We start from the raw sequence: 14,473 nt of genomic DNA on the forward strand, positions 1-14,473 counted from the left end.
TATATATATATATATATATATATATATATATATATATATAGTCATTTTTTCTTTTAGCAGTTACCCAGGAGCAACCTTTACTGACCACCCACTAGAGGGGGCTGTTGTTTAAAGACATCAGAAGACACTTTGACTTGTTGAGTGTTTGAAAGAGTTAGAGGCTCCTAACAAATTACATCTTTGTACATTGTTAACGAAAAAGAAAACAGCCATGTGTGGCTGGAGTTTGTCACCACGACGTTTCACCTATCTTCAGGTCTGAACCGACCTGGATCACTCAGAACTTTCACACGTAACAGCATTGTGCTACAAGCTGTAGAGATAGTTATAATGAAAGATGTCTCACTCCCAAGAAATCAAGTCAAGTGGCAAAACCCAGTCTTTAAATATGAGGCCCAAGCCCAAGTGCTGGAGTGGACTTCCTGTTAATAATTAAAGAGTCAGATGGTTACTACTATTTGGAAATACCCAAGTGTCACATCAGAGAAATAACAATATTCAATACGATCAGCTTATCTCAAATATTTATTGATTTTCTTAAGATCCTCTTTTGACAAAAAAAAAAATTAACAAATATTATCCAGCTTGATTGCAGCTCTGAATGTTGGGTAGTGTATTTTTATAACAAACAAACATAAGATTTGCAACTTGGCATGTAAATACAGGTGCTTTCTTTTAAAGCTCCCATTACAGAATTTTTTGGGCCTGATTGTGGCACCCTCTTGTGGACAAAGTACAGAGTTCACATGTTCACAAGTTCACATTTTAATTTGCTTTAAAAATATGTGAAAGATAAGTCACTGTTGATTTGATTATTTTCCATAACCATATATAAACTCTACATTCCTCTGTGAAAGTCCAGTCCATAAATGCCTGGAACAAACGTCTGTTTTTAAATGTTTGCAGAAAGAGAATTTCAGTAAATGTTACATTTATATGTTATAACTAAAACTTTCACTCTCTTTGTATAAACTTTACAAGAAAATCTTGTAAAAAACTTATTAAAAAAAAAACATTTGAAGACTTCAGTTACATCAAAATGATTGTACATCGCTTACTAATTTAATAAAACAAAACAAGGTTTATAAAAAAACGAATCATAAGCATATTTTTTCTTTTAAAAAAAGGTTATTGGTGTGTATAAGGCTGTGTGCCACTGGGTTATGGCTAACAAAAGCAATGAAAGTGCTCGCTATGAACAACATGGAAATACAGCTGAATTTTCAATTATTCCCGGCAATGAACCAACCTTTTTTAAACTATGAGATGATCAACATTGAAAGAATTTAGAATATAAATGTATATATTGCGTTACACATTGAAACTGAGCTATTTTTAAAGAAGTTACAGTGCACATGTGACTTATATCAATTATTATGGCGTTAAAGGCACAAACGACCCGGTCCTGAGTCAACTGATGTATGTTGGGTTGACGGATTTTAACTGAGCATGAGTGAAACAAAAAGAAATAAAATCTCATGTAAATTACAATAATGGGTAAAAAATGTCGTAACCCAGCTGTTTTTGGTGTGTGTACTATAGATATCTGGGATGCCCTTTCTTAGTTGAAGGTGATGAGGTACTCGGGGTAGGCCTGGTCATCGTGGAAAACCACAAACATGGTGGGTGACAGCAGATTGTCTACCACACTGTCGAAGCAGTCGGAGCGATCCGAGCCTCGAGGCGGGGCAGCTTTCAATAAACGATGGCCCACAGTGTATCGACCGGTCAGGACACGAGCGACAAACACACGCTTTAGGCCTGATGCATCCACTGGTGCAAATCGCCTCGCTGAGTAGTCTGGGTTGACTGCGAAGTAGACGCCTTTTCCACATCGAGCAGCTGAAATGACACAAACGGAAAAAATTGTAGTCCTGTCGGTAGAACGAGAAGATAATTCCCTTAATTCACTATTTCAGTGTTGTATTTACACAAAACAACCAACAAATCACTTTTTAAACTTTGTGTTTCCACAGGCCAAGCTCGCAGCCGACTTGGAACGGCTTGACGTACCAGTGTTTTACAGTGACCCAATGACGTGGTTCGACCTGGGCTGGAAATGATGACCTCTTAGAAGTGTAAGGTTTTGGGGGTAAGGACTTGAAATGTAGATTGTCCAAGTGGAGTGCTGACAGCCAAATGTCCACAGGTCTTTAGACCTTAGTGGAAACTCAGAAAAAGACGGGACCTTCAAATTCCCTGACGATGAGCCACTACAAGGAAAAGTCCCAGGTTCTTTTGGTAGAAATGAAGCTTTGGCCAAGTGCCCCAAGAAGTAGGAGGTGATCACCTTTCCCTGATTGGCAACACCTGTGCTCTTCCTCTTAACTATCAATGTTACACCTCATTTAGCCACCTATGTCCATAATTCTCACCATTTGTTCCTGCAAAGCCCCGGTCAAACTTGTCTCTTTCGATGCAGTAGCATGATTCTGCAGATGTGCCGTGGTACAGAAACTTCTCTCCGAGCTCTGCTTGACCGTTCTTGGTGAGAATTCGCTGCTTACATATGGTGAAGGCGAACCACAGGTAGAAGTTTTGCACACGTTCAATCTGAGAAGGTGAAAAAATGATCAGTTCATCTTGAGTACCAGTGCCTCAAATGTACAAGGGTAGAAATCAGTTTTAGCGCAACCATTCTTACTTTACAAATGTTGTATCTAGCTGTTCTGAGGAAGCCTTGGGCCACATCCTGGTACTCCTGTGAGGTCGACAGCAGCTCGACCTTCTTAAAAACTTCCTCCCCCATTGGTTCCCAGTGAGGTGGCAACTCTAAGACTGAAGACGGAGTCACACAGATAAGCATTTTGGTTGTGAGTGACTGATCACACTCATCACAGCTTGAGGTGGTTTGAAGGAAAGGAAGGTTTGGTCTTGAGTTGCTGAAGGTGAAGTGGTTCTTTAATTGATTAATTGCTAATTGATAACTTTTAAAGAGACAGACCTATCGAGGTGAGATGGGGAGTCACTGTCCGTCCAAAGCGGTTCTCCAGCTCTGATCTGCGAGAATACGATTCATGACATAAGTTTGGACCATGAAGTCAAAACCAAAGCAGCAACTTTACTTAAACTGTTTGTAGACGGCATTGTATGGTTCATCTCTGACCTGAAAGCCTGAAAAACGGCTTGTTCCAGGATGACAATGCGAATGAGTGACAGAGAATTTGGTTTCAGGTCTGTTATTGCTGATGTCAAACCATCCAGCATGGCTTTACACGCTGCAACAGAGTCCATGCGAGCAGCACCTGAAAAGAAAATGTGAAGTTGACCAAAATACAAAACAACCCGTAAAAGCTAACAGACACATTCACACATGAATGTTCTTATGCCGTCAGTACAAACCGGTGTTTATTGCTGGGAACGCTGCTGAGCAGAAGCCTTTGGTCTCACACTGCTTCAGTATCTTCTTGCAGTTTTTCTGAAATACCCGAGGACTACGCCTAAAACTAGCGTGAATGATTTCTTTACAGCCAAGCAATCCAGGTCCTGTGGTGTGATAGCGGTCAGCTGGAATTCCCACTGAGGAAAAAGGAAACAACCCCAAGTTAAGGGCAAGAGTGTTTTTCAGGTTGAGTATTAAACTGAATGCGGTGCCCGCACTTCCATGGAGCAAATGTTGAGATGCCCTGGAAGGGTTCTGAATGAGGTACTCCTATAGGTACCGACCAAATTCTGTCAAAAGTACCAGGTACCAATTCACATCAATTCAAATGGTACCATGTTTAGGCACCCAAATGCATCCTTGTGACTGAGAGGAAGAAGAAGAGTAGGCAATTTTCCATGCTGGACATGAACACAGCATTGCAAGGTTATATACTGAAGAACAAATATGTTTAATTAAAGAAATTTGAGATTTTTCTTATTAAAAGAATTGCTATTTTTTACCACATGAACACAAAAAAGTAGCGAAAAATTGGTGAAAATTGGTTACTATGGTCATCCATCATCTCAATTCATTTCGATGGGCTAAATTTTTTGGAAAATGTCGAGTACTTTAAAAAGTACAATGAGTAGAAATGTTTTACTTATAGGCACACTTCCCCTGAACGTGCTGAACATTTTAAAATTTGAATGGTAAAAATGAGTGATAGTATGCCAAAAAAGGTACGGCGAATAAGTGAAGTAATAAGAATAAAGTCAGATTTTTATATGTTGAAACGTTTCGAATTTCAACATATGCTTATATACAACAAAAACTCAGATCTGAGGTGAAAACTTTTCAAGTAAGTAAAAAGAGTATTTCACATTTCACATGAATATTAGAATAAAATAACAATAATAAAAACATGAAGTACGTATTTTCTGTATCATGGCAGAAACAAAAATTAGATGATGATGTTCACGAGAACCATTCATACTTCAAGAAAACAAAATATTGTTGTCTTTTTGAATTTGATAGAAATTTGAGTCCACAATTAAACTCACCTCTGGCAAACTCTTCTTGAACAGTGGACCCTGCTGCCGTCAGGATGGCTTTGGACACACCTGGAGAGTTTACAGCTTCAAGTGATTCAGGTACAGTTTCTGTAAAGTCTATGAAAACATTAAAAAAAACATCTGCGTATAATACCTGACTGGTCGGCGGAGAAGTTTGTTGTGTTGACAATGACGTCAGTGGTCTCATGGATGATGTCACCAACCACCATCTGAAGCCTGACTCCGCCCAGCATGGTTGTGACCCCGTTGATGGTTTTAGAGGCATTGTGGGGATGGGTCGCTAAAGTCGAGCCGATTGAAAAAAGTGAAGTCAAGGTGTTAATAATATAAGACTCTCGATCCAATAATCCAACATCCAATCCAATAAATTTGCAGCTCAACAGAAACAGAAACAGAAAAGATGATCATTGGTTGTCTTTAACCTCGGTTTGGGTTAGCATCATTGGTTAATCTGAGCAGCTCCTGGGCAGACAGCACATCCTGTCGAAACAAAAACAAAGAGGAGGTTTATTCAGCCTCTGATCAGTGTGGTGCTCGACGGTTTGAAACGTGACATCAAGCCAGCTATATGTTAGCGACATCATTAGCCCAGTGCTCCGACGTATCTGTGTGCTAACGTGACAACAAGCTAACTGTCAGCTCATACAGTAGTTTAGTAGCCGTCCTGGCCATAGACATATATATATATATCATTATGTACTGAACTGCGTCGGGCGTCGCCGCCATATTGGATGGGTCTCCTCACTGCGGTCCAGCAGCAGACACAAACAGATTGATTAATTGTGCCAGTATTTTGTGCCGCCTACGGTTGCTGTAACCGGCGCAATATTGAGAGCAGATCACGTGGGATTACTTTTCACAAGTAAGACTTCACAATCATTTTGTTTTATTGACCATTTATCATTTTATGTCATTATACCTGCCCCTACCATCATATCACCTGCCGCTAATGATGTTGTTATTACTCCACCCTATGTGTATTTTTATGACTCTTTGATACTTTTTATTTACTATGATATATTTTCATTTACAGTTACCATAATTATACTGCAGCTGCCAGTGTTTAATGACTTTTCTCCCTTTTATAACAAAGTACTAATATTACTGTTGTTCTACTTATCTATTTTTTTTATTAAATCTTTGTTCTTATAAGCATCCATACTTCAGTTGAATTTGATTTCATTATTATTGTGGCTGATGTTGCCATCGTTATTATTTATTTTATTACGATTAAGAAGTAATCAAAAGAAAAACGTATTATTATTAATTTTTATTATAATTATATAACTATTATTAATATTATTATATTAGAAAATATTTGTGAAGTTGGCATTGTGAATATATATATATATATATATATATATATATATATATATATATATATATATATATATATATATATATATATATATATATATATGTATGACCTAAAAAAATATTGTTGCTCATACGTTTTGTCTGTCAGTCTCACTGTCCTGTCTCATTGCAAGAAAAAAAAAATCACAATAAAAAGTATTTTAAATTTTAAAGAATGTATTAAAATGTGTGACCGCGTCCTGTATTATTAGTACATCTCTGTTGTTTGTAACAATCTTATTTGTGTGAAAATCGGGTAAAAATTTGCTGAGTCATGCTCATAATAGTTGGGCATTATATGCCTTTCTCAGTATAATGAACGCACTGGGGCCGCGTGTGAGACCCATCCAAGATGGCGGCCAGTACCTATGTCAGCTCCAATAGGCAGCGCCAGTCAATGAGGCGTCTCCGTACATAATGTCTATGGTCCTGGCAGCCCAGTGCTCTAAGACAGGTCTATAATCCTGGTTATGTCCTGCCAGTCATCTACCAATCAGAGCTAACGTAACCTCACTCTTCATTTTATTGATAGACTCTCAAGTTTGAACAGACCACTGCAGAATAACTGCTGACTGTGGGTTGGAGTCAACATTAGCACAAACAGTTTAGCCCTTGTGTTATCTGTGTTATGCTAATTAGCCTTTGACTCGTGCTCTATCTCTCTCCTGTTTATCTTTCTTCTGCTCTTCTGTCCTTTTTCTGTCTGACAGTTAGGCTCCAGTGTCCACCATCACTACAAAATTAATCACAGAAATAATGTTCAACAGAGAAAAACAGATCTCTCTTCTCTCTACCAAACGTGCCGTAAATCAACCCGTTCCTGGGCGACCCAAACTGGAAGCCATGAAGTAGCGATTTAAAATTTTGGCGCTAATAATCTCATTTTAAAGTGAGGGTTACGGTCATGCATATATATAGAGGGGAGACTTTTTAAAGATCCCTTTCAAACTCCTCACACCCCCTTTAAGACAGGCTTTAAATTACATCTGGAGGTCAATGTACCCTACAATATTATTATTAAATAAATCTGCTTATTTCACTGAAAAAGTAACCTTTATAGTCACTTCAGATTTTACTTTCACTTTCACCTTTATGAGCACAACACCACACTCAATTTAATCTCATAAAAACAGACTCAGTTTATCATAACAAATGTTGTCTTACCTTCACGGCCTCTACAACAACTTTAAGCATTATCTTCAATGTGAATAACCGAGCTGCAGCCTCCTCCTCAGGAGTTTCGCCGGATTTGAAAGTAGGTCTCGACCCTCTTCCTCTGCTCTTCGTCCGGACTGCTGCAGTCGAAGTGAAATGGAAACCGGTAGAAATCTTCCACCGTGTGGGAAGTTCAGTTCTTCATTTCTATATATTTTTTTCTTGTTTCTTTTATTTAGATCAACTTCATAATAAGTTAGGAGCGGGTTCCGTGAGTGAGGCTCCGCTGAGTGAATGAGACAAGTTCCAGCTGCGCGCTCACGGTGCGTTCACGTACGTCTCCTGAAGACTTCTGAGGATTTCCTCCTCCCTCTCCATGGCACAATCTCTGTGACTGAATCTCAGTGTTTAAAAATTATTATTCTTATTTAGTTTAATTTATGAATCTCAATGTTTTTCTATGATTAATTTTCTATTATTAATTTTCTATTATTTTCTTTTATTTTTTTAATTTCTAAATCTTAGTGTTTTTATAATTATAACGGTTTAATTTTACTTTTTAATTTCTTAATATTAGATTTTTTTATTACAATAGTTTATTTTTTTTTATTTCTAAATCTTAGTGTTTTATTTTATTTTATTTTGTTATTTCTGAATTTTTTATTTTTAATCTTTAATTTCTTAATCACTGTTTTTTTAAATTATTTTTTTTAAATATTTTATTTTATTTTTTAATTTTAGAGATTTTATTATTTTTGAATCTAATTTTTTATTTTTGAATTTCTGTGTTGTTGTTTTTTCATATTTCAATTTTTCATTTCTGAATCTCAGTGTTATTATCGTTATTTTTATTTTATTTATTATTTTTTAGAGTTCTGAATCTCTTATTTTCTTTTCTTTTATTTAATTTTTCATTTATGAATCTCAGTGTTTTTATCGTTATTTTTCTTTTGTTATTTTCTAAAGTTCTGTTTTTCATTTATTTTTCTTTTCTTGTATTTAACTTTTTATTTATTAATCTCAGTGTTTTCTTTTTCTTCTTCTTCTTCTTCTTCTTTTTTTTTTCATTTTTCTAAATTTCTGAATATCTGTATCCTCACTCATTCACACCCACTCACTGACTTTGAGGCGCGTCCCCGAGAAGCCTGTGATGGTTTATGGCGGTCCCACAGTCGCATTGTAAAGTGCGCGTGCGCTCTCGTGCTGACTTTCTGAGCCCTTCACACACCCTTCCCGTAAGTGGGTACATTGAGGGAATTACCCAGAGTTCAGCGTAATGTGACTTGAAACCATAGAAACACGGGATTCCCGGGGAAGCCCACAAACACGGTAGGTTAAAGGAAAGCGTAACACGGAAATTGAAAGATGAGACTGTAAACAAGAATCACAGAAACCAGCGTTAATGCTTTATTAATGTATGAGTCTGTCTATCTTGGGAACGTTTGGTAAAATGTCATTTATTTCTATTTAGAGTTTGTTCAATAACTGTTCATACTGCCAGCTCGGCTGAGCTACATATTGACAGTGTGTGTGTGTGCGATGCTCTGTTCCGTTTTTGATATTAATACGACATTTAAAGATTAATATGTGTTCTGTAAATGGTTTGAGCTCAGTTTTAGTTGCTATGAACAAGAGTAGCGATTATGGCGGGAGTTGTGAACGTCCAAACGTAAAAAAAACAGACGTTAAGTTTCACTGCTAGCAAGACGGGCTTAAGCTAGGTAGCTCGCCTCGTTCTGTCGGTGCCTCTTGTGACTGTACCTCCGCCTGACTGTGATCTCCTGTTTTATTTTGTACAGATTAATACTCCGAGCGACAGTTTCAGGGCTTGACGTTAGCATTTTGGCTCACCAGCCACTGTAACTAGTGGTTTTCCAGAGTTACTAGTCACTTAGCATTTTTACTAGCCACAGTTTTGTTGTTGGATAATAATGTTTAATATGATGAAAGCAGACAAAAACATGCTAAAGTATACTTGAACTAGATTTATAACCTTTTTAAATGTAAATTACCTCTGTTTACTACGAAAGCGTTTTGCATTCACTTGCAGAAAAAAAACAAAAACTCTGTTTTTTCAAAGTAATTTATTCTTCGGTTTGTTTTTTGTGGTAATTAATTTTTTAAATTTTGATTAATATTTTTTTATTAGGTTTTTTTTGTTATAATTATTTCTGTTTTTATTAGTCTTTTTTTGTGGTAATTTTGTTTTTCTGAGTAATATTTTTTTATTGGTTTGTTTTGTGTTATAATTATGTCTGTTTTTATGAGTAATTTTTTTTCTGTTTTCAGATTTCTTTTTTCCTGTTATTTGGAGTAATTTTTTCCTGAAGTATTGAGATACTTAGAAATCGTGCGAGAACCTCCAACCTGCTGTTTTTTGTGGTAATTCTTTCCTCCTGTTTTTAGGAGTCATTTTTTTTCCTGAAGTATCGAACTACTTGGAAATCCCGTGAGAACCTCCAACCTGCAGATGACTCCCGTGGATGTGTGGTGGCTTCTGTGTCCCGCACGGATCAGAGATCCTGTTCGGCACATACATGCCTTATCCTTAACTTTCTACCGGCTTTCCAATGTAGAAGCAATGCATTTCTTTAATGCCACATCTTTGTCTATTTCATTAGTATTACATTGAGCAATAGGCTTATATAAAATATAAGGATAAAGTCGAAAACATAACAAGGGTATCATACCCTGTGTGTGGCTAATAACTTACTTTTGTCGACCCGGTACGGACCGGTAGAAAGTTAAGGATAAGGCATGTATATATATATGAACAGGATCTCTGATCCGTGCGGGACACAGGAGCCACCACACATCCACTGGAGTCGTCTGCAGGTTGGAGGTTCTCACAGGATTTTGAAGTAGCTCGATACTTCAGGAAAAAAAATTACTCCTAAAAACAGGAAAAAAGTAATCTGAAAACAGAAAAAATATTACTCATAAAAACAGAAATAATTATAACAAAAAACAAACCAATAAAAAATATTAATCAGAAAAACAAAATTAATGACCACAAAAAACAAACCGAAGAATAAATTACTCTGATAAACTGGAGTTGTTGTTTTTTTTCTTCAAGTCTATGCAATACGCTTCCGTAGTTTACACTTAAATCAAGACGACATAAATGTTTAACCCCATTATCAGGTATTCAGTTCTAAAACGGTTGTGCTCCTTTAATATGAGAATATGCAGACAATTAAGACAAAGTAATCAAAGGAGAAGTTTATTTTTGCATTGAATGAAATTTGTTATGCTTGATATACATATATATTCCATATAATTGTTTCACGTTTACCAAAATAATTATTTATTTTTTTCTTTTTTGTAAAATTTGGCATCACATTTTTTTTGTTGTTTTCATAATGATAAAAAATTCTGGTTTCCTTAAACCTCCTGAGAAATTGGGAGTGATGTTTCACTGAACACCCACTAGAGGGAGCTGTTGCTTTGTAATAAGAGCAGACTGTCCTCTAACCAGAAGAAAAACTTCAACTCTGTTTTGTTTGTAGGTGTGGAAGATTTTTGATTTGATAAAATGACATTTTTGTTTACCTTGCTGAAGAAAAGAAGACACCCTCTTGTGGCAAACATTCAGCTTTATTTGATTGGTCGATACAGAGAAATGTATATGTGGCTACAAAACAATCAAAAAGTGTAAAACCACCACCACCACCAGATTTCACCAAAATGTTTAAAAATCAAAACAGTGAATTTTCTTTCTCTTCAGAAACACATACCTGTGATTTTAAAAGATCCACACTTGAAATCAAAAATAAGAAATATGAGAACAATCTGATTATATGTGAATATATGATTAAGCCAAACAGCGCAGTGTCTCTTTGTTGTGACTGATATTTCTGTCTCAGTTTTACTTTCGAGAACAAATGAAGTTGAATTTGTTGGTCTCAGCCATTTTGACCCACTCCTGCACTCCACCTCTCTCCATGGCTGCTGCGTAGTAACACTTGTTGTCCTTCTTGTAGTCTGTGTCCTTCCAGTTGCTGTAGCAGACCAGATCGTCGCTGACCCAGAACCACAGATCCATGCTGCAGGTGTAGCGCAGTCCCAGCCAGACGTGGTTCGTGGCGGCTTTCCTGGCTCTGGCTTGGACCCATCTCTGCGCGTAAGGGTTGGTGATGGAGACCAGGTCGTGGTGGTGCTCTCTGCAGTAGTCAACGGCTTCGTCCCAGGTCAGCTTTTCTTTGATGAGGATGACTTTATCTGTGTTCAACAAGCATTTGTTAATGAATGAATCCAGAAACTTGTTTGGACCGTCTCTCTGAGAGAAAGTCAGTCATTAGAGGAACTCACCGTCGTAGCAGATGAAAGGTTTTTTCTCACTGCAGTCATCAGCCTTCCATCCTCCAGAGCTTTCCAACACTGCTGCTTGTTTTGGCTCTTTGACCCCGTCCTTAAACTCCCCAAATGTCCAGTTTCTGAAAGAGGAGTTGCTCCCATTTGACCACCTCCAGGTGTCTCTGAACAGGCCGATCCACAATCTGTCCAACTGAGAACCAGAGGCCTTGGAGAATTTTTCCAACTGGTCGAGTCCGCTGATCAGGTCTGTGTGATGTTCCCTGCAGTGTTTCTGAGCCTGTGTCCAGTTCATAAGTTTATGAACCACTTTGAAAGGATCGTTTTGATCTGCGTCTGAGGAGTAAACAGACAAATCAAGAGAAGAATCTTTGGCTGCTTCTCAGTTTCACAGAAAACTTTTTTTTTTCGTTTGTACGATGTATTTTTGATAGAAAACAGAAAAACTGCTGGGTACGGAGATGAAACTTACCATTGTAGCAGATGAAAGCAAAACTACGTCCACAGTTATGATCGTGCCATTTGTGGCTATCCTTTAAAATTTGTGCACAGCTCTCGATCGATTTTCCTCCTGCATCATTCGGCTGCCCTCTATTCCAGTGATCCTCAAACTGCGTCTCATCTGACTCCACCCCTGGCAGAGACCAGTGCCACTTCCTGTTGTCTTTCCCTTTGTGGCTCTGAAGCCCAATCCAGGCTTCTGTCACATTTGTTTTCCTCATCATTTTTTTAAGTGTCTGCGTGTCGGCCATGTCGGTCACCGTAGCCAGGTCTGAGTAACGTTCTCTGCAGTACCCCTGAGCCTCGATCCAGGTCTTTGCCTCCTCAATGAGGTGGTACTCATAGAGGCGACATGAGTAGAAGAAACACTGGCCTGTGGATGGACAGATACCACAGTCACGAAAGTGGTGGTCAGAGAAACTTTAGAGAAACACCTACGGCATCCATGTGTTGAAGAAATCCCTGAATCTGTCCCAAAAATGGTCAGATCTAAAAACAGCACAAGATCTGTAAGACATCTTACAAGATCTAGACCAGACCTAAATCAGATCTTAAAAAGATAGACCCATCTGGATGAGATCTGAACATTTTCACAACATCCTAACAAGACATTTGAGAAAGCTATACAAGATCTAAACAAGAGCTTCATAACTTCTCAATATCTCAAAGATCAGCAACAGATCTTAAAAAAAAAATTGTATCAAAACCTTCACAAAATCTTAAAATATCTAAAATATGTTTATTTGTTTTTTAAGAGATCTTAACAAGAGCTTGATGGGCTTTTAAAGGGATCTGAATGGGAACTTTGCAAGATATGGGTCAATAAATGCCTGAAAAAGCACAAACCCCCCTTTACATGTGTCAGTTATATATTTGATTTTTTTAAAATAAAAATATAAAAAAGAAAAATACCCACCCTCTATAAATGAGTCATTAAAAATATAAAAAAGTACAATACCCTCTCTTTAATTCAGTCAGTTACATATTTGAATTTTTTGAAGAAGAAAAAAAACATTTAAATGAGTCGGTCAAATATTTAACTTTTTGGGGAGAAAAAAAACACAATAACCCCTCTTTAAATGAGCCAATAATGATTAAAAAAGCAAAAAAAGACTCCTCCTTAAATAAGTTAATAAAGATGTAAAAAAGCACAATAGTCCCTCTTTAAATAAGTCAGTTATTTATTTGCTGGTTGGAGGAGTACTCACCCATCAGCACGAGCAGAAACAGACTCCACTGCATCTTTGCTTCGTCCGTCTGGAGCTGATGTCAGAGTTTCTGTGAAACAATAGATGTGAAGTTTCAATACCAGATGTTCAGACCAAACGTGCCGATGTTTAAACTTCTACGTATCCATATGTTGTAGAAATCTCTGAATCCGTCTGTAAACAGATCAAAATGCTCCGTTCCTGGAAAAAAGAAAAAACAAAAGGAAAGAAAGTAGAACAAAAAAGAAAGGAAGGAAAGAAAGAAGAGAGAAAAGGGAAAGAATGAAAGAAAAATGGCAAGAAAGAAAGAATGAAAGAAAGACAGAAAGGAAAAATAGAATGAGGAAAGGAAAAAGGAAGGACAAAAAAATAAAAGAAAGAAGAACGAAAATAGAAAGAAAGAAAGAAAAAAGGAAAAGGGGAAAAAACAAAAGAAAACGGAGAGAAAAAGGAAAGAAAGAAAAAATGGAAGGAAAGAAAGAAAGAAAAAGAACGAAAGAAGGAAATAAATAAAGATAGAAAGAAAGAATGAAAAGTAAGAAAGAAATAAAGAAAAAAGAAATAAAAAAGGAAAAAGAAGAAAAAAAGGATAACAAAGAGAAAGAAAGAAAAAGAAAGAAAGCAAAAAGGAGAGAGAGAAAAGAAGCAGAAAGAAATAGGGTAAGTAGAAAGAAAGAAAAAGGAAAGAAAGAAAGAAAAGGAAAGAAAGAAGGAAATAAATAAAGATCGAAAGAAAGAAAGAAAGAACAGGAAAGAAAGAAAGAAGGAAATAAAGAAAGAAAGAAAGAAAAAAGGAAGAAAAAAGGAAAAAGGAGAAAAAAGAAAGGAGAAAAAAGAAAAAGAGAAAGAAAGACAGAAAAAAAGGAGAAAGAGAAAAAAGAAGAAAAAAAGAAGAAAGAAATAGGGAAAGTAGAAAGAAAGAAAAACGAAAGAAGGAAAGAGATTTTTATGAGACTCTTAAATGATGAGGTCATCACATAAGAATCTCCTAACCTTATGACACATTGAAGGGGCGGGCCTCAAACACTAAGCCCCTCCCCCACACAGGTGTCTAGGGGCATAGCCAATCAGAGGGAATGGGGTTGGTGGAACAGGGAGCCTTAAAGAGACAGCAGCTAAGATAAAAAATTTCAGACAGGGGCAGAAATAAAAGTTTTCTAAAACATCCCTGTGACAAAACTGGAGATTTTTTGAGTCATAAACCAATTAAAACCCACCAGAATAAAGCCTTTAAAAACAAACAACAAAAAAATGATACCCCTCTTTAAAGGAAAATTTAGCAGGTGTTGTAACCCAATCAAAAAGGCTGTATTGGGCTTTAAGCAAACTATCATGGTGGTGAGGTGTGGCTTAAAGTCTTTACTGTGGCTCCTTGTTTGTCTGTATTTCAACCACAGGGGCTGAGGACCTGTGTAGTGTGGTTTTGGTTTATGCAAAACAGGAGAATGATGAAAGGAGGAAAAACACAAACCTTCACCTTCAACACACCAAGTTCTTTTCTT

At 37.0% G+C, this 14,473-nt stretch overlaps 2 protein-coding genes across 2 annotated transcripts; both read right to left on the bottom strand.

The window, feature by feature from the left end:
* Positions 1-611: 611 nt before the first annotated feature.
* On the bottom strand, positions 612-7,257 carry LOC141811157 (protein mono-ADP-ribosyltransferase PARP15-like). The gene is made up of 10 exons (XM_074699098.1): positions 6,958-7,257; positions 4,860-4,917; positions 4,571-4,717; positions 4,426-4,485; positions 3,343-3,519; positions 3,107-3,245; positions 2,945-3,000; positions 2,645-2,778; positions 2,376-2,553; positions 612-1,842 (listed from the first exon to the last, which is right to left on the bottom strand). Exons 1-10 carry the CDS (start codon positions 6,985-6,987, stop codon positions 1,562-1,564), a joined length of 1,260 nt encoding a protein of 419 aa, XP_074555199.1. The 5' UTR covers positions 6,988-7,257; the 3' UTR covers positions 612-1,561.
* Positions 7,258-10,816: 3,559 nt separating this feature from the next.
* LOC141784537 (macrophage mannose receptor 1-like) lies at positions 10,817-13,005 on the bottom strand. Its single transcript, XM_074662376.1, has 4 exons — positions 12,972-13,005; positions 11,735-12,136; positions 11,379-11,598; positions 10,817-11,177 (listed from the first exon to the last, which is right to left on the bottom strand). The coding sequence occupies exons 1-4, from the start codon at positions 13,003-13,005 to the stop codon at positions 10,817-10,819; spliced, it is 1,017 nt and encodes a 338-aa protein (XP_074518477.1).
* Between the last annotated feature and the right edge of the window lie 1,468 nt (positions 13,006-14,473).

Source organism: Halichoeres trimaculatus, unplaced genomic scaffold, assembly GCF_033239565.1.
Source record: "Halichoeres trimaculatus isolate MK-OKI-2021-1 unplaced genomic scaffold, fHalTri1.1 fHalTri1_scaffold_22, whole genome shotgun sequence".
Taxonomy (NCBI): domain Eukaryota; kingdom Metazoa; phylum Chordata; class Actinopteri; order Labriformes; family Labridae; genus Halichoeres; species Halichoeres trimaculatus.

What these genes read in the sequence shown, in the direction of transcription:
- LOC141784537 (XM_074662376.1), bottom strand. Translation starts at nt 13,005, where the DNA reads ATGCAGTGGAGTCTGTTTCTGCTCGTGCTGATGG. An exon ending in TGCTTTCATCTGCTACAATG is followed by an intron (nt 11,599 to 11,734) that starts GTAAGTTTCATC and finishes TTTACTCCTCAG; the next exon opens with ACGCAGATCAAAACGATCCT. An exon ending in AACTCCTCTTTCAGAAACTG is followed by an intron (nt 11,178 to 11,378) that starts GACATTTGGGGA and finishes CAAATGCTTGTT; the next exon opens with GAACACAGATAAAGTCATCC.
- LOC141811157 (XM_074699098.1), bottom strand. Translation starts at nt 6,987, where the DNA reads ATGCTTAAAGTTGTTGTAGAGGCCGTGAAG. An exon ending in CTTCTCCGCCGACCAGTCAG is followed by an intron (nt 4,486 to 4,570) that starts GTATTATACGCA and finishes TAAACTCTCCAG; the next exon opens with GTGTGTCCAAAGCCATCCTG. An exon ending in GCCGTTTTTCAGGCTTTCAG is followed by an intron (nt 3,001 to 3,106) that starts GTCAGAGATGAA and finishes GTATTCTCGCAG; the next exon opens with ATCAGAGCTGGAGAACCGCT.